The sequence below is a fragment of the Phytophthora infestans genome, genomic scaffold (genome assembly GCF_000142945.1).
Source record: "Phytophthora infestans T30-4 supercont1.34 genomic scaffold, whole genome shotgun sequence".
NCBI classification, from domain to species: Eukaryota; Oomycota; class Peronosporomycetes; order Peronosporales; family Peronosporaceae; genus Phytophthora; species Phytophthora infestans.
In genome coordinates, this window is record NW_003303725.1 from 918,460 (window position 1) to 943,323 (window position 24,864).

Sequence of the window (24,864 nt, forward strand, 5' to 3'; positions counted from 1 at the left end):
TTAATCGCGAATGACACAAAACTCAAATGACAAGCATATCTTTCTATAGATCTTGAACAGCCGCGAAAGATACAATTTAGTGTAAACCACGCTAAATTATGTGTTTATTTTTTACTTAAAATTGTGTGTCAAAACGCTCGGTATTATACTTGCTGCGAAGATGGCAAGTCTTACAGCTGGAGTGAGCAAGCTCCAGCGCCTGCAGCGTCTCAGCGCCGAGGGTAAGAGCGAGGAGCTACAGACGGCCATCATGCAGTGCACATGCAAGGAGTTGCGAAGCTTCATTGGACTGCTGGGAGTCCCTGTGCGTAGCAAAGATTACGCCGTCTACAACAATAAAGCGGGGTACGCTGACCTGTTATCCCAAATTTTGACTCGCGAGAAAGTGGCGGTGACCAAGACTCGGAGGACCAAGAATTGCAATTTGAGACTTGTTAATGTGATTTTCGGGGAAGAGCTGTCGGCATCTGTGGACGCGATGAACGCTGAGTCCTCACAGACAGCGTTAACCTCGGACCAACCGACAGGGAATAACCCTTTTTGGGAGAAAGTGCGGACTCAATTTATAAGTCCCTTAGCGGAGTACAGTCGAGTAGTATTCCAAGGTCACCTCTTTGAAGGGCTTCAATTAGGGACGCCGGTGTACCATTCTAGTGAGAAATTGTGGAAAATGTGGCGAGAATTGTGTGCCGCGTACACGAGTTTAGTAGCTCGATTTGAGATAAGTGGAGACCCGGATGCCGAATTTTCCACTTTTTGTCAAAGTCGAGCGGACGTGTATTATTTGGCGTGCTGGCTCAACGTCAAGCCGCATCTGCTGGGTAGTGTCAATGGGAAGTTGACACAGAACTTGAGTTTGTCGACGCCAAGGGCTGCTGAGAATAAAGACGCTAGCGATGTGGCTACCTCTGAGAAGAGCTGTGACGAGATAAGTAAAACCGAACAGCGTGCAAGGTTGATGAAAATGATCAAGGACGCGTGCAAGACACTGAAGAGCCTTCGAGAAGCGGGATTAGGACAGGAAACGGAAGACGTTGTTCAGGTTGAGCTCGAGAGGTATACGAAACAGCTAAAGGAAATTCAAAAGGAGGATGCTGTCCTCCTTTAAAACCTCTCACAGTCGAATGCATATATCGATGAATATACCGGTACTTCGAAGGACTTCTATTCATTTTACTTTTTTTCTTCATGGCCAAAAATGCGATAGTGAAGTTTATAATTAACACACACAAATATCGGTATCTAAGCATTCGTGAATGGTGTGTTTCTGTATCCCCCAAGAAAGTGTGTATTAGATGAAGTAGGACATGTCCTTCAGCAACACTGAGGTAGTTTCAATCATCTACACCTTTGCCAATCCAAACTGGTGGTAGTGTAAACCAAAACGGAGTGTCCCTTATTTAGAAATTTATTTTTTTAAAAAATTAGAAATCCCCAAAATTAATCCAGACCAATACGGATTTAGTGTAAAGCAAAAGGATGAAGTATTTCTTGTTCGATGGTCGCCTCGATAAGAGTATCTTGTCTTCTACAGTACTGCACATGCACCACGTACATTACATTAGTGCATTGGCTATAGCCACGAGCGCCCCGCACCGGACGCCGTTATAAGTGTACGAACTCTTCTTAACGCTGACCGTCCAGGCAAGCAGCCCCAACACGAGCGCTTGATGGCACGTCAATCGCTGAAGCGCCGTTTTTGAGACGCAAACTCAGAGCTGCAACCCCTCTCCTTCCATTCCCCACGGCCGGTTAACATCTGCAAGCGCAGCCCAAAGCTCTCATCCTTGATGTACTCTGTCTACTGTAATCGGGTTGCTGGCCGTCTTGGTCCCTCTATCGATGATTATGCAGGCTGTACAAGCTGAGAGGTCACTGTGTGCACCCACACTCTCGTGTTCTGGCGCCCATACGCAGGTTCACGCCCCCTTACATCTTTGTGTGTACTTCAGTCCGCAGCGAGCCCGTAGTTCGTATTGCTGGATGTGTCACTCGCGTTCTTGCCAGTTTGCACTACACTAAATCTACATTGCTCTAAAACCTAATTTTGTAAAATTATTCCTCAAATTTAGATGTTACTTCGGTTACTTCACTCCGTTTTGGTTTACACTACCACCAGTTTGGATTGGCAAAGGTGTACATAGTAAACCTCCATGGCTTGAAGCCAAGAGGCCATCGAGACAGTGCGAGCTCACCACTCCCAGTGCACTAACGTCGTGTACGTTCTCCAGATCATCGTCATTGATCAGCATGTCCTCAAACGCAACACCGCTTTGTTCCTTCATCTGTTTGAAATGCGCTGTCTTGCCGCCTGGGTAAAATGGTCACAAAGTCGGCGATGTCTCTTAACCCCTCAGTTACCAGAAGATCCGTGTTGGAACCACCTATTTTACGTCGTAAGTTACGACTTTATTTTAGTATATTTATTTGTATGGATGTGTCTTTTCCACACTGGATTCCCGCTATAAACTGTCAGAGGATATTCTGAGCTACGTCGTATGAGTTACGACATTATGAGCACGTCGTATCACGAAAAGCAATAACTTACGACGTTCAAGTATTGTTTTTGTCGAAGCAGATGCCTATTTACACATCCGTAGAGATCCTCGTACAACAGAGAAAGAGCTACATTTACATAAACTAAGTGCTGTCCAAACGCATTCAAACGATTGCCGATTGCTGAGCTGGCTGATCCTCTTCATTGTCGGCCTCGCCGTCTTGTTGACAGAGCAGCTCACGCCGAGTTGGTTTTCGAGTACCAGCCTTGGCTGATCGTCGCAAGACGACTCGCTTGCCGAGCGATGCTGGGATGGAAGCCCCACTGTCAAAGTCTTCGTGCCAAATCTGATAGCATGTTTTGCGCACGCCTCCGTAGCTATGGCGCGACTTGGAGCAGAGGAAGCACTTTGCGTCTGCGTGTGAGCAATCCTCACAATAATAGGTCGTTTGAAAGGATTTTTTTCGATCGCCTCGTAGAAGAGCGCATACTTTGCAAGAGCGTTGCCGGCGCTTTTGGGTGCCTGAAACGGTGACCCAGTCGTCGAACTGGATGTGTTTGTGACCGTCTAGTCGGCGGCGCTTGCGAGAGCGAGCCATAGGAGAAGGTGTAGGAGCAGTAGCTTCAATGAAGTCGTCGGCTTTGAGTTGCATCAATTGCTTATGAAGTAGAAGATACCATTCTCCACGATCTTTTGGTACCAGCCTCTTGATCCGGCATGTTTCCTTGTGTGTGTAATACGCATTGACGAGTGCCATGTCCATGAAACCCATGAACAGTGACTTGTAATACTTCCTGAAACGGAAAGCCGTTTGGATTGAATAGGACTGCAGGCGAAGTTGATCATGTACATCAACTCCGCCCATCCAGCGTTGGTAATCAGTAACTAACTTTGGGCATTTGACGCAAGACGGCCCGACCATCTTGACGTTACGACGAATAGAGTCCTCTGCCATGACCGGACCCGTGGCCAGGTAGTGGACCGGCTTTCGGTCCCACCAGTGGCAAGCTATCATGGTCGGTATAGCAGTGGAGCGAGAGAACGCAAAAGTACCACGCTCAATCGCTCGAGGACGTGTTTTACGCTTCTCAATAACTTGCTTGTCGAACCCCAGTCTGTTGACCATGATCGTTCCCACCACGTAGCTACCCATCGATAGAAGCTGAATAGCCAGTGGGATAGACGAGTAAAATCGATCGATCACTACCAATCGAAACCCTTGTGATCGATCTCCCAGAACGGCTTTCATGTTTCGAATAACTGCAGCAGCCCCCGTCTTGTCGTCGACTGCTTGCTGATCACCATCCTCGGTCTCACGCTTTCCGACGTACACCTCGAATCTATAGTAGTAAGTTACGACGTAATAAAATATCGTATTACAATTCAAGCCGTAAGTTACGACATAATTAATAAACGAAACAAACTTACCGGTGGCAGTATGCACTCACAGAATCGCAAGCCATAAACAACTTGGTTCCGTATCGATGGGGCTTGTCGGGCATAAACATCCCCGTGGTGTTGCGCTTGGACGTGGCTGGTAGTACGCCTTCGTCAAACGAAAACTTACTGCCGAGTGACCAGCCAGATCGAAACCGAGTTTGCAACGTGTCGACAACAGGCCGTAACTTCCACAATTTGTCTCGAATCCGTGGGGCTTCGTTGTTCACGACATGGAAGTATCGAAGTATTGACGTGCAGCGGTTTCGAGCCATGAACTTGCCAAAGTTTCCGGCAGGTATTGCACCGTCTTCGGTCATTGACCAATGCCGAGAAAAGCGACGCGTCATTGGGTTCAGCATTCTTGCCACTAAGAGCCCAATGACGTGGAGTATCTCATGAGTTTCGTACGCAGCCTCGACGCGCAATCGCCTTTCAATCTGCTTAACAGTCTCGGGGGCTGGTACAGTGCGTTTCCTTTGCTTCTGTCGGATTCGCTTAGCTCTGGCGTGTACTGTCTGCTTCTTGTAGCGATTTGTCTCCTTGGTAATGGTAACCCACAGTGGTTTGGTAGGAAGTAAAATAGAAGCAGCAAGGGAGAATCCGCAATGTCCTGTAGCTCCCTGATCGGTACGGCGTCGTCCGTAGACAGGCGAGGGTACCCTCCACTGTCAGCTTCGAAGATGGACGAAGGAGGACTCCACTCAAAGCTCCGGAGTGCGGCCTTGTCGATCGACTCCAGTGTTAATTTGCCACCTAACGCCTCGACAAATGCGTCGTCCATCAGAGCAACGTCTTCATCGTCCTCAAGTGTGTCGTCGGGGTACTCACGCCTCACGATGATATCGTCGCCACTATTGTCGCTGCTGTCGCTGCCACTAGAATCGACGGCCTCGTATTCATCCGAAAGATCTCCATCGCCCATAACATTCACGTCGGTTACCGGCAGTGCCACACGGCAGTCATCCTCCACAGTCTCACCTCCACACACACTCCTACGTGGCGCAACCATCATGCGTTGTCGTCCGAATTGCTCGACTCGGCGCCTGACAGGAGCCGCTGGAACGCCCCCACGACCATCTCTCGATCCGACTGCTCCAACTGATCCTCCGCTTCCGACTGGGGGTCACTGTCCGTGCCAAACATCGCCGATAAGGTGTTGGCCGACAGCGCGATGGATGTGTCTATCTGTGACGCCGTCACTGTAACGTCCACCGGCACGACCTCATCACTGCCCACCTCCCTCTCACTGTCGCCACTCTCTTCAGCAATAAGCCCAGTCTCGATTGCATAAGCCACCACAGCATCCTCCCCTAGACAAGTGATATAAATTAGACAAATGGAGGACATAACCATATACGAGCTTCGCACGAGTGAGCGACTTCCCGTCCGGCGACGTGTACGTCCACTCCTTCGCAAGTCCACCGGAAGGTCTCTTCGACGTCCATCCCACTGCGCGTAGCTGCCGCCAGAGATGCTTGAAGTCGATGGCACGCACGTCCATCGTGCTGGCAACTGCTGATTGCTTCGTCCGCGTACTTGATCGAACTCTCGCCATTATGGCAAGTTCTTGAATGAGACACCAGTGGCTCGAGTCGGCGCTCTCGGCCACTCATCATTCTGTTCGGTGCAGCACATCTACCCTTCCCCCACCCTTTCTTTTACATTTGCCGAATCGACCTCTTTCAGCTGATAGAATTTGCCTCCAAACTTTGACTTGGTTAAAGTATCGTGTCCTCTTTTTTCGAGCCATTTTCTGTTTGAAGGCTCGAATTACGTCGTAAGTTACCACTTTCGCCCTACTCAAAGTCGTAACTTACGACGTTGGTAACAGAGGGGTTAAGAGTCGTCTAGGCCACTTCCGTACCATCTTCACTGCGCAGCGTCACGTCCATCAGACCCAGAACCTTCTTCGCTGTCTCTGTCGCTTCTGTGCGTGATGTCACACCGATCTTTGTGTTACGGAACTGAAGATCTGTCTTTAAAGCACTTAAACCGAGTGAATCTCCGGGTAGAAGTGAACTTGCTAGCCAATGGACCGCGGACCTATCGTATTCTTCAAAAATCGTATGTGAGTACAGAGTCGAACGGATTGGTAAGGGCAGCCCTGTATGCTACAATGCTAAAGCTTCCCAGCATATTTCAATACAGTAGTCTACTCAAATAGACAACCGTTTCAAGTAGTTGTATGGATTGACCTTGGGAACACCCACCGATTTAAGAGGAAGAAAAATACAAAATCACCCTGATCAAGGAACTTTACTCGACCGAATCAATAGTCTTGGTATTTGTAGAAAAGCGTCCGGAATGTCGGGTTTTCGTCAACCCTCAGCTTCTTGTAAACGGCATCGTCGGACAATTTCGAGGTGTATTTCCATTTGTAAAACTTCTTTGTCCGATAGCTTATGTCGGTCAGCATCTCCGTGATTTTGTCGATCTTGAACCGCTCTTCATCAATGTTATCGTTGTTGAGCGCACTATGACGTTTGTGACCTCGTAAAACTCGACCATGGCCACTTGGATGATCATGACCAGGATCCAAGCTTGCATCCAAGCCATTGGCAATCTCTGTGGGTGCTGAGAGAGCGTCCTGCGCCACGAAACCCAACGCTGCCGCGACCACAAAACCCAAAGACAGCTTCATGATCTGATGTAGAAAGTCAGTGGCTTGAGAGCTGGATGAAGGAATGCAGAATGAAGCACGAAAAGAAATTCAACGCTTTCCAGAAAACCGTCCCAACGGACAATCCTTCTGCGGCTCATAATGACCATCCTATCAAGTTATAAACGGGACTCCGATTTCTTGTGATACAGACGTACCAGCGACTGGGCTGCATTCATGTTAGTGCGACGAGGAAGGGAATTATCCTCCGCAGCCGTTTTTAGTTCATTGTAAATCCTTTTAGAATTCTTGAGCTATCCATGTATTATAGTTTAAGACTCCAGCTACAAGCTGAAGACTACAGATCACATGATCTTCCACGTATCGACACCGCGGCATGCAGCGTTCGGCATCCAGGATGACAAGATACCCTGTAACGCCACACGTGATGACAACCTTCGTGTCCAACCAATGCAGCTGAAGACAACCAGTACCATGTAGTCTAGCTGCATGTAGTAGGACCTCACTTAGTGAGTTCCTACTACAGAAAGTGAGTCACTTTGTATTTACTCAGCAATACAATAGCGGCTAACTATCAGGGAGCACCGTCGGCTCCCTTCTCCGTGTCTTCGTTTCTTGACGAACACCACACAATGACACGAAATCATCTTTGTTGGTGTAACTACAAACATATGTACACGGAGATTGAGTAAGAACCAGGGATTTTCACATGTCGAGTAGCGGGGGATAGCGTGAGTACTTTCACAAGTACATGTAGGGCAACGGAAGATGGCGTTAATGTCTTCACGATTGCCTTCACACTCCCGGCAATTTTTTTTTCGAATACACCCAAAAGGCGCTGTAGGCTACAGCGCCAGCTATAGTGTAGCTTAGGGAGTATACAGCCGCTTAGCGGATAGAGTGAAAGCCTCCCGAACATACGAGAAGATTCAGCTCCCATAAATGATTGCTCTCTCGTTTATATATCGTGATAGGTGATCAAAAATCGAGGTTTCTCGTGTTGATAAGGGATTCAGTTAATGGTTTTCTGCCTTAGTAATTATATGATAAGGATTTGGCACCTCTATGATATTTTTAGATAGGTTCAAAGAACTATGTACCGGTAGCGTCTTTTGGACCAGGGTAATACTGTAGGTATCGGGGATTACCTGTACTAATGCTAATATTTGAACTGGGTCGGCGTCGTCACGGTACGTGGTACTTGTCCCGTAGCTTGAGATGTTGGTGTCGGCATCGGCGTTCCGTTCATCATCGCAGCCCTCTGTAGCATTTGAGCGATACTGTCCATAATGAGTGCCGGTAAGGCTGGGTCCGTCGTCGGCGCTCCACTTCCCCTCGTTGACGTCCTCTCTCATTGAACAGGCGTCGTTCCACGACTTCTACTAGGATCGTACGATTGCGTTGGTGTCCCAGCAACAGGTGCAGTCCCTGGGGCACGTCGGCTTCGTTGTGGGCTCGGTACGCTGCTACGGGGTCGGCCGTACGCTGACGTGACCATTGGCACGTCTCCTTCAGCGCTGTCTACCGGTTGTAACGAGGGATGAGTCCGATCCAAGGCGAACTCCACCTTGGGGCGACTTCCCGAGTCCATCACCGATGCTTCCAAGGGCGTACCCGTCATCGTCCGCGCCGGTGTCGCACCTTCGCTGGGCGTCGGCTAACGTGCTCACTGCTCTAGGATCGTGCTGGACATCTGTCCACCAATAGACGTCCCTGACACAGACCCAACCGTCCTCCTTGCTCCCGGAGTCGGCGTCGTAACATCGAAGTGCCCTCGCCTTCCAAAGGGACCGTTCGTATCTCGTACCCTCCAATTTCGGGATCAGCTCGCTGCAGCGGGCCACGTTCCTCGCCATCTCCCTGGCGTTTCCTTCCTTGAGGTCTCTGCAGCGTGCCGCCGCCAGCAAGTTCTCTTCAGGCGAGTTTCCTCGTTCTTCTCAGAAGATCTCCACGGCTTCGTTTCCAACCGGTGGAGGCCATTCCCCTACCCCTTCACCGGCTCCAAGTCTTTCATTTGCCCATCCATGAGCGCTCATCCTTTTTTCACTCCTTTCTCCCTCTCCCTTGGCGCTCCGCTGCCAGGGCTTCTCTCCACGCTTGTACTCCTACGATTTTCGGCTACAAGCTACGCTGTTTCTCCACCATATTGTCGCGATCTTCCTCTTATCGGGGTCGTGTATCTTGGGCCGGCGTAAGAAGTAGTTGTAATAGCGACACTACTTAAATAGTAATGTTAACCTTGATGTATTCTTGTGTTCTTTGCTAGAAGGCAAATTCACGACTTAACGCCTAACTCCGCTTAGCTAAGAGTGAAAGGCTCCTTACCTTTCAGTAGATCCCTCGCATGGGGCGGTCCAGCTCCAATTTCCGCCACGAATAGCTGCTTGTCGATCTCACACTTGGAACGTCACTGACTTGGCCGTAGGTCCCGCTTGTTTGGCCGTGGTGCGGAGAGTCTGGAGCGAATAGACCTTGTGCAGGCAGTCAGCCAGCATCGTTAATTCACCATCTAGCGGTAGGCTGTGACATTGAGTAGACCATTGAAATAGACTGGGAAGCTTTAGCATTGTAGCATACAGGGCTGCCCCCACCAATCTGCTCGACTCTGTACTCATATACGATTTTTTAAGAATACGATAGGTCCGCGGTCGTTGGCGCCCCGCGTGCTACGTGTTCTCTGTCGACATGAGACCCGATCAACTCGTGATTGTTCTGGTGGTAGCTCTTATCTACTATGCTGTTTCGATTGGCTCCACCCACATTGTAAGATTTATCAAGCCAAAAAGTAGTACGTATCTGATAATTGGTGATATGAGTGGAATAAGTAAAGTACACTTTCGCGACTTTTTCAAATATCGAGATATCAGCTTCAAATATTAGGATTTGTACAGATAGCTACTACCCCGAGCAAAAGACGCTTCATAGATTTTTGAATTTGTTTTAAAAATAACGAAGACGCGCCAAATTTATCATATATTAACCAAGGCAGAAATATTAAAGTTCTTGCTGAAACCTATCAGCCAATATGCCGTATACAATACGGTGTACTGGCAAATAGGTATTCAGTATTATACGGGACATCAAGAAACCTCTATTTTTAATCACCTATCACGACATATTAAATGATAGAGTATCATTTATGGGAGCTGAGCATGTCATAAACACGTGTCTCGGGGTATGTTCGTAAGGCTTTCACTCTATCCGCTAAGCGGCTGTATACTCCCTAAGCTACACTATAGCTGGCGCTGTAGCCTACAGTGCCTTTTGGGTGTATTCGAAAAAAAAATTGCCGGGAGTGTGAAGGCAATCGTGAAGACATTAACGCCATCTTCCGTTGCCCTACATGTACTTGTGAAAGTACTCACGCTATCCCCCGCTACTCGACATGTGAAAATCCCTGGTTCTTACTCAATCTCCGTGTACATATGTTTGTAGTTACACCAACAAAGATGATGTCGTGTCATTAGAGACCTTTCGCCACCAGCAGTATTTACCCATACCCACAGTGCTAAACAAAAACGCTGCACACTCTGCCCATCTGAGGATAGCGTTCTGCAGAATCTACCAGCCTGTAGAATGATTTCCTCACATCTAAATCGCCCACCTTTCCTGTTAAGCTATGCCACCCAGTGAGAAGCGTCGAAACTTCACGGGCGAAGAGGACCTTGCGCTGCTGCGCCAAGCAGCATTCGATCGGCCCTTTTTAAGTGAGCGTGGAGGGGTCATTGCTGCTTGGGACTCCGTGGCTGCTACACTTGTCGGCGACGCAGGCTTTCCAAGAGACAAGCTCTCAGGAAAGCATGCACAGGCACGCTTCGACAAGCTTATTCAGCGCAAGAGAGATGCGAACACGGTGGCGCTTGCCGCATCGGGGGTCGCAGAGGAAGAAACTGAAGCTGATACGATCCTCGACGAGCTCATCGAGCTTATCGATGATCGTGCAGCAGTGCAGAAGTCTCAAAAAGACGCAGCCAAGCGAAAGCGTGACGAAGACGAGGAAGCCTCCCGAAACGTCCGTCGCCTCGCCATGCAGCGTCTTCGTGACGAGAGTACGACGCCACCACGAAAGCGCAAGGAGGAGGAAATGAGAGAGTTTGTACTCCAATTAAAGAAGCAGGAGATCGAAGCAAGAAAAGAGGAGCAGGAGACAAAAGCTGCTCAGCGCGCCGAAGAACGACAAAAGGACCGAGACTTTATGCTTGCATTGGCAGAGATGATTGGACAGCAGATCGCTGGAATTGTCAGCGCTAATCGTAGTTAGAACACGCAAATAAAACGGAAGGGTGGAAATTTGCTTTATGCTTTTAAGTATTCTGCCAATGTAGGGGGTACCAGTCCAAAATACTTACTGATCTGGTTCCCACCTTCATGGCAACAATGGCAATTGGTGAGCAGCATACTTACGGAGACATACTTACCTATAGGTCCCACCAGTAGTTTTAGTGACTTCTTGTAATCAATAAACGCCCAGTAGCTTTTCAAATGCGCGAACTTCCATTCCACCGATTCCCGCACGGAGCTCATTCTTGCATTAAAAATCTTTTCCAATGCCGATACACTTGCACCTTTGTAACCCGACACGATGTACTGTTGGATAGGATACGCTGGGTCGCCGTACAGCGCGTACCCTCTAAAGATGTCGTCTTGCGTCTCAAAAAACTTCACCAGCTTACTTTCGTACAGCAGCGTAACGTCGTGGCGTTTGCCTTCTATGGGTCCCCAGAAATGGATAGCGAGGCCATCGGGAACGACAACACTTTGGTAAGTAAGACAATGAACCCTTTTGTGGCCCGAGTACACCTGTTTTTGCAGGTTCTCGCGGTGTCCACGCCGTGATGAAGGACGTGAAATCGCAATTTTGGTTCCGTCAATAAACCCAAAAACGTTGGGCATCGGCGCACTGCGAGCCTCAACAGCACTAGCATAGGTAGCGATACTGCGACGACACAAACTCTTATGGAAGTAGATCAGAGTGTTGTATCTATCATACAAGTACACAACTTTCCAAAAACAGCATTAGTATTAGTTCTACCATGCCAAACAAAGTAATGCATTCTCACGTACTCATATGAGAGAATATCCTGCTGATAGGGCCCTCTGCACGCCCAAACTTGCTGGATAGGTCCAGGTTTCGGCGTGGGTAGCTAAGGCGGTAAAGTAGAATGCAGAGTGCTTCTGTACAGTGGACCTTGTCTCGATTGCGTGTTACCACGTATTCAAGTCGGGCAAAATGAAGTGTGAGAAAGTAGATTGTAGCTCTGTCGAACCGAAAGTCGCTCTTGCAGTTGACGTCGGACTGAATATCGAGCTTGAACCTTATGGCTGGAATAAAAGGTCTCTCTGGCGGGACCCCTCTTGCGAGGTATAGAAGCTGAAGAGCGTCGACGTTGGTGGTGCTGAGGCTCAGAAGAAGAGCGTTTTCCATAGGAACTGGTTGGCTGTTCTTGGAGGATGATAAACTCTGAGGATGAGGGTGGAGAATGCTGCAAAAAGTAAAAAACGCTATGTCCACACAATAGTGCCGTGGCCTATCTATATTTTACGGATAAGGATAAAGCTTTTTTGCGAAAGGTCTCTATTGTGTGGTGTTCGTCAAGAAACGAAGACACGGAGAAGGGAGTCGACGGTGCTCCCTGAAAGTTAGCCGTTATTGTATTGCTGAGTAAATACAAAGTGACTCACTTTCTGTAGTAGGACCTCACTTAGTGAGTTCCTACTACATGCAGCTAGACTACATGGTACTGGTTGTCTTCAGCTGCATTGGTTGGACACGAAGGTTGTCATCACGTGTGGCGTTACAGGGTATCTTGTCATCCTGGATGCCGAACGCTGCATGCCGCGGTGTCGATACGTGGAAGATCATGTGATCTGTAGTCTTCAGCTTGTAGCTGGAGTCTTAAACTATAATACATGGATAGCTCAAGAATTCTAAAAGGATTTACAATGAACTAAAAACGGCTGCGGAGGATAATTCCCTTCCTCGTCGCACTAACATGAATGCAGCCCAGTCGCTGGTACGTCTGTATCACAAGAAATCGGAGTCCCGTTTATAACTTGATAGGATGGTCATTATGAGCCGCAGAAGGATTGTCCGTTGGGACGGTTTTCTGGAAAGCGTTGAATTTCTTTTCGTGCTTCATTCTGCATTCCTTCATCCAGCTCTCAAGCCACTGACTTTCTACATCAGATCATGAAGCTGTCTTTGGCTTTCGTGGTCGCGGCAGCGCTGGGTTTCGTGGCGCAGGACGCTCTCTCAGCACCCACAGAGATTGCCAATGGCTTGGATGCAAGCTTGGATCCTGGTCATGATCATCCAAGTGGCCATGGTCGAGTTTTACGAGGTCACATACGTCATAGTACGCTCAACAACGATAACGTTGATGAAGAGCGGTTCAAGCTCGACAAAATCACGGAGATGCTGACCGACATAAGCTATCGGACAAAGAAGTTTTACAAATGGAAATACACCTCGAAATTGTCCGACGATGCCGTTTACAAGAAGCTGAGGGTTGACCAAAACCCGACATTCCGGACGCTTTTCTACAAATACCAAGACTATTGATTCGGGCGAGTAAAGTTCCTTGATCAGAGTGATTTTGTATTTTTCCATCTCTTAATTCGGTGGGTATTCCCAAGGTCAATCCATACAACTACTTGAAACGGTTGTCCATTTGAGTAGACTATTGAAATATGCTGGGAAGCTTTAGCATTGTAGCATACAGGGCTGCCCCCACCAATCCGTTCGACTCTGTACTCATATACGATTTTTTAAGAATACGATAGGTCCGGGGTCGTTGGCGTGCCGCGTGCTGCGTGTTCTCTGTCGACATGAGACCCGATCAACTCGTGAATGCTCTGGTGGTAGCTCTTATCTACTATGCCGTTTCGATTGGCTCCACCCACATCGTAAGATTTACTAAGCCAAAAAGTAGTACGTATGTGATAATTGGTGATATGAGTGGAATAAGTAAAGTACACTTTCGCGACTTTTTCAAATATCGAGATATCCATGAATTCATGCTGTCAAATATAACCTTGGTCGCTGTTCTATTACGAAATTAAAAATAAGACATGCTACTTAGTAGACAACAATGATGCTACCTGTGTGAAGGAGACTTTTAAACCGAGTCCAAGGCCACTTTTCTTTAATAGAAATGACCTAGGCTAAGTAGTATAAAAAAGGGTTAGACAACAGAATGGATATTTCCAAAATCCAAACTGTCATGATGCCTCAAAACGAAAACATACATCTAGAAGAGAATCTAATTTTTTTTCTTTTGTTGCTCACGCTGGGAGGGTTTTCGCTAATGATATGATGTGGGTAGTATGGGCCTGGCATCACGAAGTAGTTACCGACCCTTCCGCCATAAACACAACAACCTATTAAAGAAGGTGAAAGCATGCGTTCGAATCATGCTTCCACTTGTTTAACTTGATCTTCAGCGTAGTACCGAGTCGATTCCATATTTTTGCCATCAACACAATGAATTCTTACATCCACCTTCACTTTTCAATTCTCTCCTGACACAACAATGCCGCCGCAATTTACCACTCAACTCAACGGCACCATGACGTTTTCGGCCAGCTTAAGTGCGTCAGTGAGCACTTCAGCCAACGTGACAAGCAGCAGAAACTATCGACCTTTAATCCCAGAAACCCCAGGCATACACCCGAGCGGTCCTCCACCGCCTCTCATTTTATCAGTCGAAGAAGCTGATCAACTCGAACATCTCGCCGATGCAGTAACGAAGCAGACTCTAACTGACTATCTACATTTCCGAGATGTCCGCAAGCGTCGTCTTCACGATGAACAATGGAAAGAAGTTCGTCGTCAAAACAATCTCGTGGCATTCAAAGAGCGAGAGTCGTGGCGTCAGCAGCATCAAACGTTGTGTACACCTGACGGTCGACTTGAGCCAGTTGTCTGTAAGACTTCTGTCCCTACTTTACTGGTACTCGGAGCTCTTCAAGGAACACTTGACGATGAGATGTATGGAATGCACATGGACAGTGACAATGGCGCTAAGCTTCGATCTTCGTATATCCACGATCAGGTCAACGACTTTCGAGTATTGACGCGTATTCGAGGAGCTACAAAAGAAGACCCTTTCCGGTTCTGTGGCGTCACGTGGATGGATTTGGGCAATGCTGGCTACGGCCCATTCGCTAAGAAACGAGACCACTGCGTCATCATTTCCATGGGTGTCACTCGTACTGTGCGCGGTGAGCGACTCGGATATTACGTCGCTCATTCTATCGATGTGAGTTCGAACGACATAATGGGAAGAAGTACGCAACTTGGTGTGGGAAGCGACCCAAGTAACAGCAAGTACATTCGTGCCAAAAGCTCAATGTGCTGGCTTAAGTGTGAGCTACCGAATGGCGGCGTTGAGCTGTACATGCAAGGATTCTTCGCCCCTATGGGCAGTGTACCGGAATTTGCTGCAGTGAATGCAGCCCTCCATGCTGCGTTGAGCCTCGCCCAGACGAGCGATACTGCTTATTCGAAGAAAATTCGCTGGATGTTACACGACTCCGTGCGCTCAACACGTCGGTACGTTCGTGAGTTGCGTTTTATGGTTGTCAGGAGCTCATTTTTGTTGCTGTAGATTGATGTCGCCGTCGATGGAGGACTGTGTTGGGAGGTGTAAAACCCATTTTGGCGTACCCAAGAAACGGAAATACGGCTGCTGTATTGTCTGTCGAGCGGTGAGTTGTTTGTGAGAAGTTTCATGAGCTTACAGGTCCTAATTCCAGTGTCTTTTGTCCTCAAGCTCGTGTGCAATTCGTGTCGTACGACACGCAAAGTGACGGTCGACGTGGCAGCGGACAGTGTCGTACAGCAAACACGATGCTGTATTTGCTTGTTGTGTATGGCGTACGCTAAACAGACCAGCGCTACCGAGTTCGCAGCCAGAGAAATGGCCATGGCTCGTGCTCGAAGCAGCCGAGCGATAAGTACCGAAAATTCTGAGTATATTATATGAGGCGAGGTCGACACGAACGAAGGGACGAGTAATGCTAGATTTAATAGGATAGTAACAGTACGTTGAAGTGACATACTGAAGAGATTGCGTGTTCTAACAGATTCATTTCGCTTGACGACGAGGTCATTTATCAACGTCGTGCGTCTTGGTATGAATAATACACTAGATTTTCCAGCAACGTGCCAAGGGATCTAAATTCTGTGCAACTTTATTTCGTCAGGGCCACAGCCATTAGACACACTCAACACCACCCAACGAACCTGAGGCTTGAGGCGACAGCGCCTCAAATGCCGGCACCACGCCCGGATTCGGCGGCATAACAGCAGGGTGGACCGAAGCGAGCGTAACGAGAGCTTGACCACTCTCGGTGGCGACTTGCTCATCTGCAATGCTTGCAACGAAGCGGGTGAGCAGAAAAAAATCTCGAGCGCTTTCGGTTAAGTGCTGCACATGCACACCTCCCGTTGACTAATAACCCAATTAAGTCGATTGATTGAAGTTTAGACGAAGGTGCTTGAAAAAGACAAATCAATAATTTTAGAAACGATTTATTCTCAAATTCGATTTGTCGTGCTGTCTATCGACTTTGATGGTACTTGTTCAATGATGACCCAATGACCAAAGTGAATACAACCTTCGCCTTTCCTGTCCAGAAGGAGCACTCTCTGAATCCAGCCTATCCTTAGTGACCATCACTATCATGAAGACAGGCAGCAACATCGGTTCAGATCGATATGCATACCCTCCGAAAGCAAAGTAGCCGCTTGCAATGGTGCTGGGCGGAAGTTAAGCGCAGCATCCAACCTTAGGCACATCCAATCCCAACATGTCGTCTTTTTTGTTAAAAAGATCCAATGTCGTAGTAGCAATCACTTTCATTTTGACCGAGTACTCGGATTCGTAGCAAACAATGAGCAGCACGACGTCATCAGAACGAGCAACTCGGTCAATACACTCGACACAGGAACGTCTATATCTTTCACCAGAAGAAGCGCGTCGTCTTCAGGATCTCGCAGACCAAGTTGTAGTCGACACCACCGAGTTCTACGACAGGTTCCGGTTTAATGAAAAGCGCGTCGTGGATCCGAGCGCCTGGAAAGATGTCGGCCACCGCGACAACCTCATCGTCTACCGCGAGCGGTCGGGACCTCGTCCAACGTACCCGTCGATCCGAGCTGTGGACGGCAGTTTGCAGCTCGTTCCATGCAAATCTGCACCGTCCGTAAAGATCGTGGGGATGCTACAGGGGACGCTGGACGACGAGATGTACGGATGCTTCGTCGACAGTGACGACGCCGTGAAGATGAGAACAGCAGTTGTAAATGACGCGATGGAGAACTTCCACTGGCTTGCAACAATTGCGGAACCTACGCAAGACGATCCGTTCCGATTCTGTGGTGTGGCACGTTGCACATTGGGTATGACGCTCCCTCTGGCCAAAACTCGAGGTGCTTGTCTGGTCATTTCTATGGGGATGACCACGACGCAGCATGGAGAGCGCATGGGCTACTACGTGGTTCACTCGGTGGATCTAGCGGAGCCGTTAACCAAATACAACTATATCCGAGCCAAGTGCTCTCTATGCTGGCTCAAGACGGAGCTGCCGAACGGTAAGGTCGAGCTGTACATGAAAGGGTTCGCTGCTCCGATGGGGATTATCCCGGAGTTTGCAGCCTTCCCTGTCTTGGTGAGCTGCGTGCTGGGTATCGGTATGACCAGTGACGCGGCGTACTCAAAGAAACTGGCGTGGATGATCCAAGACGCCAGTCAACCGGGGAACCACTCGCCTCTCCCACCCATGATCGAGTGTGTTGGACGATGTAAAAGCACGTTCGGAGGGCCCAAGAGCAATGCCACTTTCCGACGATGTCTGGTGTGTCGGAAAGCTGTGTGCAACTCGTGCCAAGTCGTGCGCAAGATTCCAGTTGATGTCACGAATGGCGCAGTAAACTTCAGCAGGTGCAGTGTCTGCATCTTGTGTATGCACCAAGCGAAGGCCATGAGTGCAGTGGCGTTTGCTCGGCGTGATCTGCGCTCCAAGACGTGGAAGGGCGTTGACGCTGCACGGACATCTGTCACTAGTAGCACGGAGCAAGAAGTTGTGCTCACTCCATGTCCGGAGCGACCATTTTACGAGACAAACTGATAGCGAACCCGCGGTTCCAGTTTTCTTTGATTAATGTAGCGAACTCAATATATTTGTAGCAGTCGAGCCATGAACCTTCGATTCATATTCTGTGAGCCGCGCTCGTCTTTTCAAAGAAGCTAAATTTTGCCATTCTTTTACTACGTAGTACGTACGCTTCTAGTCATGTCTGAATTATTTCGCAAGGCAAAGCCTTAAAACGGAGTAAGGCAATGTCTATTAATACCCTACGTAACCCATTTAGCTTTGACGCTAGCAAATGCCGATCTATTCAGCAAGCGAGATCCAAGAGCTGCGGCAACGATTGCGAAGAGCGCTCTCTTAGGCTATGAAAGAAAGTGAGTTAGTAAATTACTTGCACACTGAATTTCACAACGAAAAAAACTCATTAAGTATCGATGAAGTGGGCGAAATATAAAAAAATATCAGTACTGTATTATCAGCTTATACTTAAACATGTACCGCGAGCTTTTCCCGATATTTTAGACAATGTGAAAATGCAAACGTATCTGCTGCAGATTTTCCAAAAACAAACACTTGTTTAATTTGTTTACGGTGGTGGAACGTGCTAGAAATACGGTCAATCATAGTTATCTTTGACTCATCTACACTGCAGTACACAAACCTTGGAAGACGGTAAAGAAGATATTTGATCAATTTCAGTCAGCAACGAGAAGTCTGTTGTATCGACGACGAGATCGGAGCTAGTGGGAGAAGTTAAGGAGCTCCCTTAGCGGAGCTCCCTTGAACAAAAAAGAGATATCCTCTAAACCATACGAATAAATAGTATTTTGAAATAAGTGTTTGCGATCATTGTAATAAAAGATATCCGTAAGAAAAAACGCGATACAGGTATAAATAGCACTGAGAATTACTCGTCTAGTTCTCGCAATCCGGCGTATCCCCGAGATCGTGAGGGTAGGAACGCTTTCTAAAATTCGGTGTTGTCTTGACCTAGAAGCTCGAGAAAAGACATGTTGGAGCAGCTTGAATTTGGAACAGCTTCGTTGGGGGGGGGGGGGGGGGGGGTAGCATAAATTGCGAGGCTTTACCCGTCGAGTGCTATTGATACCGTGTCCTTGCTGGTGGGATCTGGAGCGACTACGAACTCGCTGTCTTTTGCTACCGGCTGCGTCTTCCGGTACCTGCGATCTATTGTTATTAATAGTGCTTTGTTTTCTAAACATCTGCTATCCCTTTTTTGTTTAAGGGAGCTCCGCTAAGGGAGCTCCTTAACTTCTCCCAGAGCGAGTATGTGTCTTCCCCCCGATCCCAATTCACAAGAGGTGGTTTTTATTTCATCTCGAGCATTTCGGCGGGAAATACTCGGTTTAGAGAAGCTGGCACTCGAAGAGTACACCAAAAACACACCATAGGCTTGAGTAATACTTGTGACAATAGGCGTCCCACTTCTTGTGATCGCTTTGCTTCTGTGTCAAGATAGCTGCTGGTATATGGTTTTGGGGCTCGAGCAGGCTCGGCAGATATTGGAATAGGCAATACAGCATCGATTCAGATCGGATTCTGGCTTGATGAACCTCCAATCACGTTAATTGTGAGGGGGATGCGCTCTAATAACAATCGGCTACACCGCAGCTGGAATGATGCTGGCCAGATTTTGGGTATTCTCGTTCCCGTTTTCTATGTTTAACATGACCCCCGTGGCGGAAATTGTTCTTTTGGGTTTCACAAGACTTGTCGCTGGTTAAAAGGGCTTTCAGCAGATTTTGTCCCGGCGAGAGCAGCTTCGCCGACTTCGTAAAGTGGGAACGGTGCAGACTATCATGTACGTTGTATACCCAGCTTAACAACTTCAGCCAGTCAGTCACCGTACGAAATTCCAGGGACTCTTGCTTCTTCCGATCGTACAACTACAGTAGCGCTAAAGTTGATATTTGCCCGTGCTACGACACATAAAGAGGACGTGGTTTTCAAGATCAAGTTGTGTTTACGGTTGATTATTTTACGCCTTTTATTTCGCTTCTTTTATCCAATCCCTTTCACCTCTGACACTGCATGTAGCATGATCGACTTTTTCAAACCGTAACGAACGCAGAGAATTCGATCCCAGCTCGGTCGACTGCCTGGTCGTTATCATGTAGATCTTCTCAATGCAGTGAGAGATTTATGCAACGGAAGTAATGCTCCTGATATCCAAAGGCTAAGTAGAATTCAAATGCGTTTGTGCATCTATCATCAGCTTTCAGAGGAAGGCAGAGCGTTGGTGGATAAATTGGAGAGAGGAGTGTGCACTGAGTCTTTCAGAAGTTCGTATCAGCACAACCTCAAGGTATTTCCTAGAACTGCTTTTAGCTCTAGCGTAGACCGTTTCAAGTGTTGCTCTCGTAAGAACTGAGTCCACTTTGATACACCTCCAATAATTGATGACAGCTCGTCGTCTAATTATCAGAGAAGTTCCATCACATCACAAGCAGCGACATATACCATAACCGTATTGCAAGAATAGCTCGAGGTGTTGTTTACTTCCGAATGCCTTGTGCTGCCGGAGCATGGAGGTTATCGCTCCGACATTCTACGGGATTTTTGTATTGGCAATGGCCCACCTTCCCATTGCGAAATATTACACCGAATTGTCTGGAGTGAATAGTGCCAATGTCACGGATATTGTTTTGCAAATATTTGCGTTCGCAGTAGTAGAGTTTTATCGTCCTCGCGCTGCTGAAGAAGAGTACGTGTGGAATCCATGCATCAACTGGCTTTTGTATTGGAAACGCAGACACTCTTTGCCCAGTCGATACTTATGCTGTGTGTTTTGCTGACCTTGACATACCGCGTACGTTTCGTATTGTAAATTGCTGCTCAGTCGACCTAATTACTATTTCGCTTTGCGACATTTCGTTTCAATTTGATTGGAATAAACCCAACCAATGAAATCACACGGCTACTGTTGTTTTTATGAGAGGAGCAATTTCCTTAATTAAGATTAAAAGCATCTCTTTTAATTTTATTGAAGCACCAAAGGTGCTAAATTTGGCATGGTAGAAATGGGTTTCCCGTAGTCGAATTCACTGGAACACACCGGCGACAAGTATGTTTGACCAGTTTGAGTCAACAACGAACAAGGCTGTTGCACCAACACCAGCCTCGCCTGTAGCGACGAGAACGGAGCGACTATGTGTCTTCCTCCGATCCCAATTCACAAGAGCTGTTAATGTGTGGCTTACGCTACATGTCGAGCATTTCGGTGGCAAATATTCAGTTGAGAGGATGCTGGCGCTCGAAGAGTACACCAAGAAAACACCATTCGCTCGAGTCATACTCGTAATTATTGGCGTCCCACTTTTTGTGATCGCTCGGGTTCTGTGTCAAGAAAGCGTTCCACTACAAGATCCTGCTGACGGCTGGGAAGCAAACTATGGGTTTTGGGTTCGCGCAGGCTTGGCAGGTGTTGGAATAGGCAATGCAGCATCAATTCAGATCGGATTCTGGCTTGATGTACCTCCATTCACATTAAATCAAATTTTGGGATACTGTACGTTAATGGCGACTGGGTATATCGTGGCTGGGATGACGTTTGCCAAATTTTGGGTGTTTCCCATCCCGTTCTTCATGTTTAGCCTCTGTTTGGTGACAATAACTGTCATTTTGGCATACATTAGACTAGTTGTTGGCGCTCAAGGCTTTCGACAGATAATGGCTCGTCGTCAGCAACTTGGTCGGCTAAATCGGGTCGGGACAGTGCAAGCTATCCTGTTCATTGTGTATCCGGCTTACCAAATGTTGTTCACAAGAGCAACCCGCTCTTGGTACGAAATCCCAGTACTCATGATACTTCCGATTGTCCGACTGGCGTTAAAGTTGATGTTGACGCGTGCAGCAGCACATAAAGAGGACATGATTCCTGTTCAAGTTGTGTTTACGATCGATTTTTTCGATGCATTTTACTTCGCTTCGTTCATTCAAGATCTTTCGCCTTTGGCTTTAAGTGTTGTGATGGTGACCGATCTATTCCAGACAGTAGGTGAAATTCACGACCTGCGTCAAAGAACACGAAGAATCCTCTCCCGAATCCGACGATTACCTGGAATGGAACTACAAAGTAACGATCTTCACGACGCCGTTAAAGATATGTCCAATCGGGTTGATGTTTTAGGTATCCGGATTTCAAAGTCGACTCAAGTGCGCTCGTGTATATACCATCAATTGTCGAACGAAGGTAGAATGCTGCTGGATAAACTTGAGAGATACACGTGTACCCAACCATGCACTAACTCGTATTAGCATAACCTCAAGACTTTATCGCGAGTTGCGTTTACGGTTAACACAAATATCATTGTACCAAACGATGAAGTATCAAGAACGCACAGGATCAAGTGTTGTTTTCGGGGCAAAGTTGCAGTTGAACCGAATTTATCGAAGCCACGTTTGCTTTCATCTCCGAAAATTGACGATATCTCGTCTGCGTATACACAGAAAAGTCGAAAACAGTCGGCGGTGGATACTTCAATTGTGCTGCAAGAATCGCTTGAGGCGTTGTTTACTTCGGAATGTCTTGTGCTGTCCGAGTACATGGAGGTCCGTCCCAACTGTCTACGGCATTTTTGTGCTGGTCATGGTTCGCCTTCCGAGCGCCAAATACCACACAGAATTGGCAGGAGTGAGTGAAGCCAACGTCACAGATGTCGTTTCTCGAATATTTGGGTACGCGTTGATGGAGTTTGGGTCCTTTATCCTTCTCGCAGTGCTCAAAAAGAGATCGTGTGGAATCAATGCACTCAACCAACTGGCTTTTGTATTGGAAACACAAACACTGTTTGTTCAATCGACACTCATGATGTGGATACTGCTGACCTTGACATACCGGGTGGTGCATTTCGGTACGTATTTGGAATATGTTTTTCTTAGTTGTTGAGATTTTAATATTTGTTCTGAATAGGTTGTGACTTCTCATTTCAGTTTGGGTGGGTATAAAAGAGATGATGGATTTTAACATTGTAAAGCGTTTTTCTAACCAAAGCACTAATTTGTAAATAAGTTGCTATTCTTGCACGTTATCTAAAAATCCTCTTTAAAATAGCATTTCTTTTTCGTTCGACTAACAACATTCTAAATTGGGTACACAACAGGAAGTACCCCCATAAATGAGCTACACATGAAGAAGTCGGCTGAATCAACACCAGCCTCGCTTGCATCGACAAGAAGAAAGCGACTATGTGTCTTCCTCCGATCCGAATTCACAAAGCTGTCAATGCGTGGCTTACGCTACATGTCGAGCATTCGGTGGCAAATATTCAGTTGAGAGGATGTTGGCGCTCGAAGAGTACACCAAGAAAACACCATTCGCTCGAGTCATACTCGTAATTATTGGCGTCCCACTCCTTGTGATCGCTCTGGTTTCGTGTCAAGAAAGTGTTCCACTTCAAGATCCTGCTGCTGGTTGGGAAGCAAACTACGGATTTTGGGCTCGTGTCGGGTTGGTGGGCGTTGGAATAGGCAATGCAGCTTCAATTCAGATCGGATTTTGGGTCGATGTTCCCTCATTCACGCTGCATCAGATATTGGTGTCTTGCGTGCTAATGGCAGCCGTGTACATTGCTGCTGGAATGATATTCGCAAGAATTGGGATATTTCCGGTTCCCTTTTTCATGTTTAGCGTTTCTATCGTCACGACAGTTGTCATTTTGGCATACATGCGACATGTAGTGGGCGCCCAAGGCTTTCGGCATATAATGGCTCGACAAGAGCAGCTTCACCGGCTTCGAAACGTTGGAACGGTACAGGCTATCATGTTCGTTTCGTATCCAGCGTACCAAATTCTTTTCAATGCAACAAGCCACACTTCGTACGAGATCCCGGTACTCATGATTCTCCCGATCGTCCGACTCTGATGTTCGTGCGTGCGATTGCGCAGAATGATACCAGGGAATCCCTCCCTGGCAGGGATGCCGAAAAATAAATTGGTGCTGCAATTATTGCAATAAGAAAGCACCAATTATCTATTGGAGACTTTCTGGAGAGGAAGATCAATTATTTATTTTCGCTCCCGTTGTAGCACCAATAATCTATTGGGCGGTGTTTTATTGGCCATACATTCTTTGATACTGGTGCCCTCGCTGTGTACCAATTTTGCTGCACCAATAATCTATTTTTTGAGCTGAGGAAGTTCAATAATCTATTTTGGTCTAGTCAGCTCTCTAACCCAATTATTTATTTTCTGCTTTGATTAGCAATAGATAAAAATGCAATATTCGGCATCCCTGCATGATACCGGTTCAAGTTGTGTTTACGATCGATTTTTTCGATGCCTTTTATTTCGCTTCGTTTATCCAAGCCCTTTCTCCTTTGACGCTAACTGCAGTAATGGTGACCGATCTTTTTAAAACAGCAAGCGAGGTCTACGACCTCCGTCAACGAGCTGGGGGAATTCTATCGCGGATCCGTCAGCTGCGCACTGTGGAACTGAGTAAAACTGCTACTCTTCATGAAGCTGTTAAAGAAATGTGCAACAAAATTGGCGCCATTGGGTTGCAAATTACAACGGCAATCCAAGTTCGCTCTTGTATGTATCATCAATTGTCAGAGGAAGGCCGAGCGTTAGTGGATAAACTTGAGAAGTGTCTGTGCACGAGATCATGTGGCGACTTATACCAGTCCAACCTAAAGACGTTATCTAGAGCTGCAATTGTCGCTCCGAGCCCCAAAGTAAGCGCAGATTGTTGCCTTGGCAGTAAAGTTGCGGGAAAACCTGCCTTAACGAATTCTCCTTTATTCTCGTCTACAAGAACTGGCGACAAATTGTCCGCGGTCCAGCAGAAAACCTCTAGTCGTGTCCGTAAGCAATCCGCGGTGGATACTTCAATTGTGCTGCAAGAATCACTCGAGGTGTTGTTTACTTCGGAATGTCTTGTGCTGTCCGAGTATATGGAGGTTATCGTCCCAACGGTCTACGGCATTTTTGTGCTGGTGATGGCTCGCCTTCCGAGCGCCAAATACCACACAGAATTGGCGGGGGTGAGTGAAGCCAACGCCACAGATGTCGTTTCTCGAATATTTGGGTACGCGTTGATAGAGTTTGGGTCCTTTATCCTTCTCGCAAGGCTCAAAAAGAGATCGTGTGGAATCAATGCACTCTATCAACTGGCGTTTGTATTGGAAACACAAACACTGTTTATTCAATCGACACTCATGATGTGGATACTGCTGACCTTGACA

At 47.4% G+C, this 24,864-nt stretch overlaps 5 protein-coding genes across 5 annotated transcripts; 4 read left to right on the top strand and 1 right to left on the bottom strand.

The window, feature by feature from the left end:
- Positions 1–6,207: 6,207 nt before the first annotated feature.
- On the bottom strand, positions 6,208–6,579 carry PITG_14432 (secreted RxLR effector peptide protein, putative; the record flags this gene model as incomplete). Its single annotated transcript, XM_002898850.1, has 1 exon — positions 6,208–6,579. The coding sequence occupies one exon, from the start codon at positions 6,577–6,579 to the stop codon at positions 6,208–6,210; it is 372 nt and encodes a 123-aa protein (XP_002898896.1).
- A 6,169-nt stretch (positions 6,580–12,748) lies between these two features.
- On the top strand, positions 12,749–13,120 carry PITG_14434 (secreted RxLR effector peptide protein, putative; the record flags this gene model as incomplete). The annotated part of the gene is made up of 1 exon (XM_002898851.1): positions 12,749–13,120. One exon carries the CDS (start codon positions 12,749–12,751, stop codon positions 13,118–13,120), a length of 372 nt encoding a protein of 123 aa, XP_002898897.1.
- A 959-nt stretch (positions 13,121–14,079) lies between these two features.
- Positions 14,080–15,865, top strand: PITG_14435 (uncharacterized protein; the record flags this gene model as incomplete). Its single annotated transcript, XM_002898852.1, has 2 exons — positions 14,080–15,112; positions 15,766–15,865. The coding sequence occupies 2 exons, from the start codon at positions 14,091–14,093 to the stop codon at positions 15,863–15,865; spliced, it is 1,122 nt and encodes a 373-aa protein (XP_002898898.1).
- Positions 15,866–16,436: 571 nt separating this feature from the next.
- On the top strand, positions 16,437–17,691 carry PITG_14436 (uncharacterized protein; the record flags this gene model as incomplete). Its single annotated transcript, XM_002898853.1, has 1 exon — positions 16,437–17,691. One exon carries the CDS (start codon positions 16,456–16,458, stop codon positions 17,689–17,691), a length of 1,236 nt encoding a protein of 411 aa, XP_002898899.1.
- Positions 17,692–20,863: 3,172 nt separating this feature from the next.
- PITG_14437 (uncharacterized protein) lies at positions 20,864–21,677 on the top strand (the record flags this gene model as incomplete). The annotated part of the gene is made up of 3 exons (XM_002898854.1): positions 20,864–20,867; positions 20,912–21,566; positions 21,674–21,677. The coding sequence occupies 3 exons, from the start codon at positions 20,864–20,866 to the stop codon at positions 21,675–21,677; spliced, it is 663 nt and encodes a 220-aa protein (XP_002898900.1).
- Positions 21,678–24,864: the final 3,187 nt, after the last annotated feature.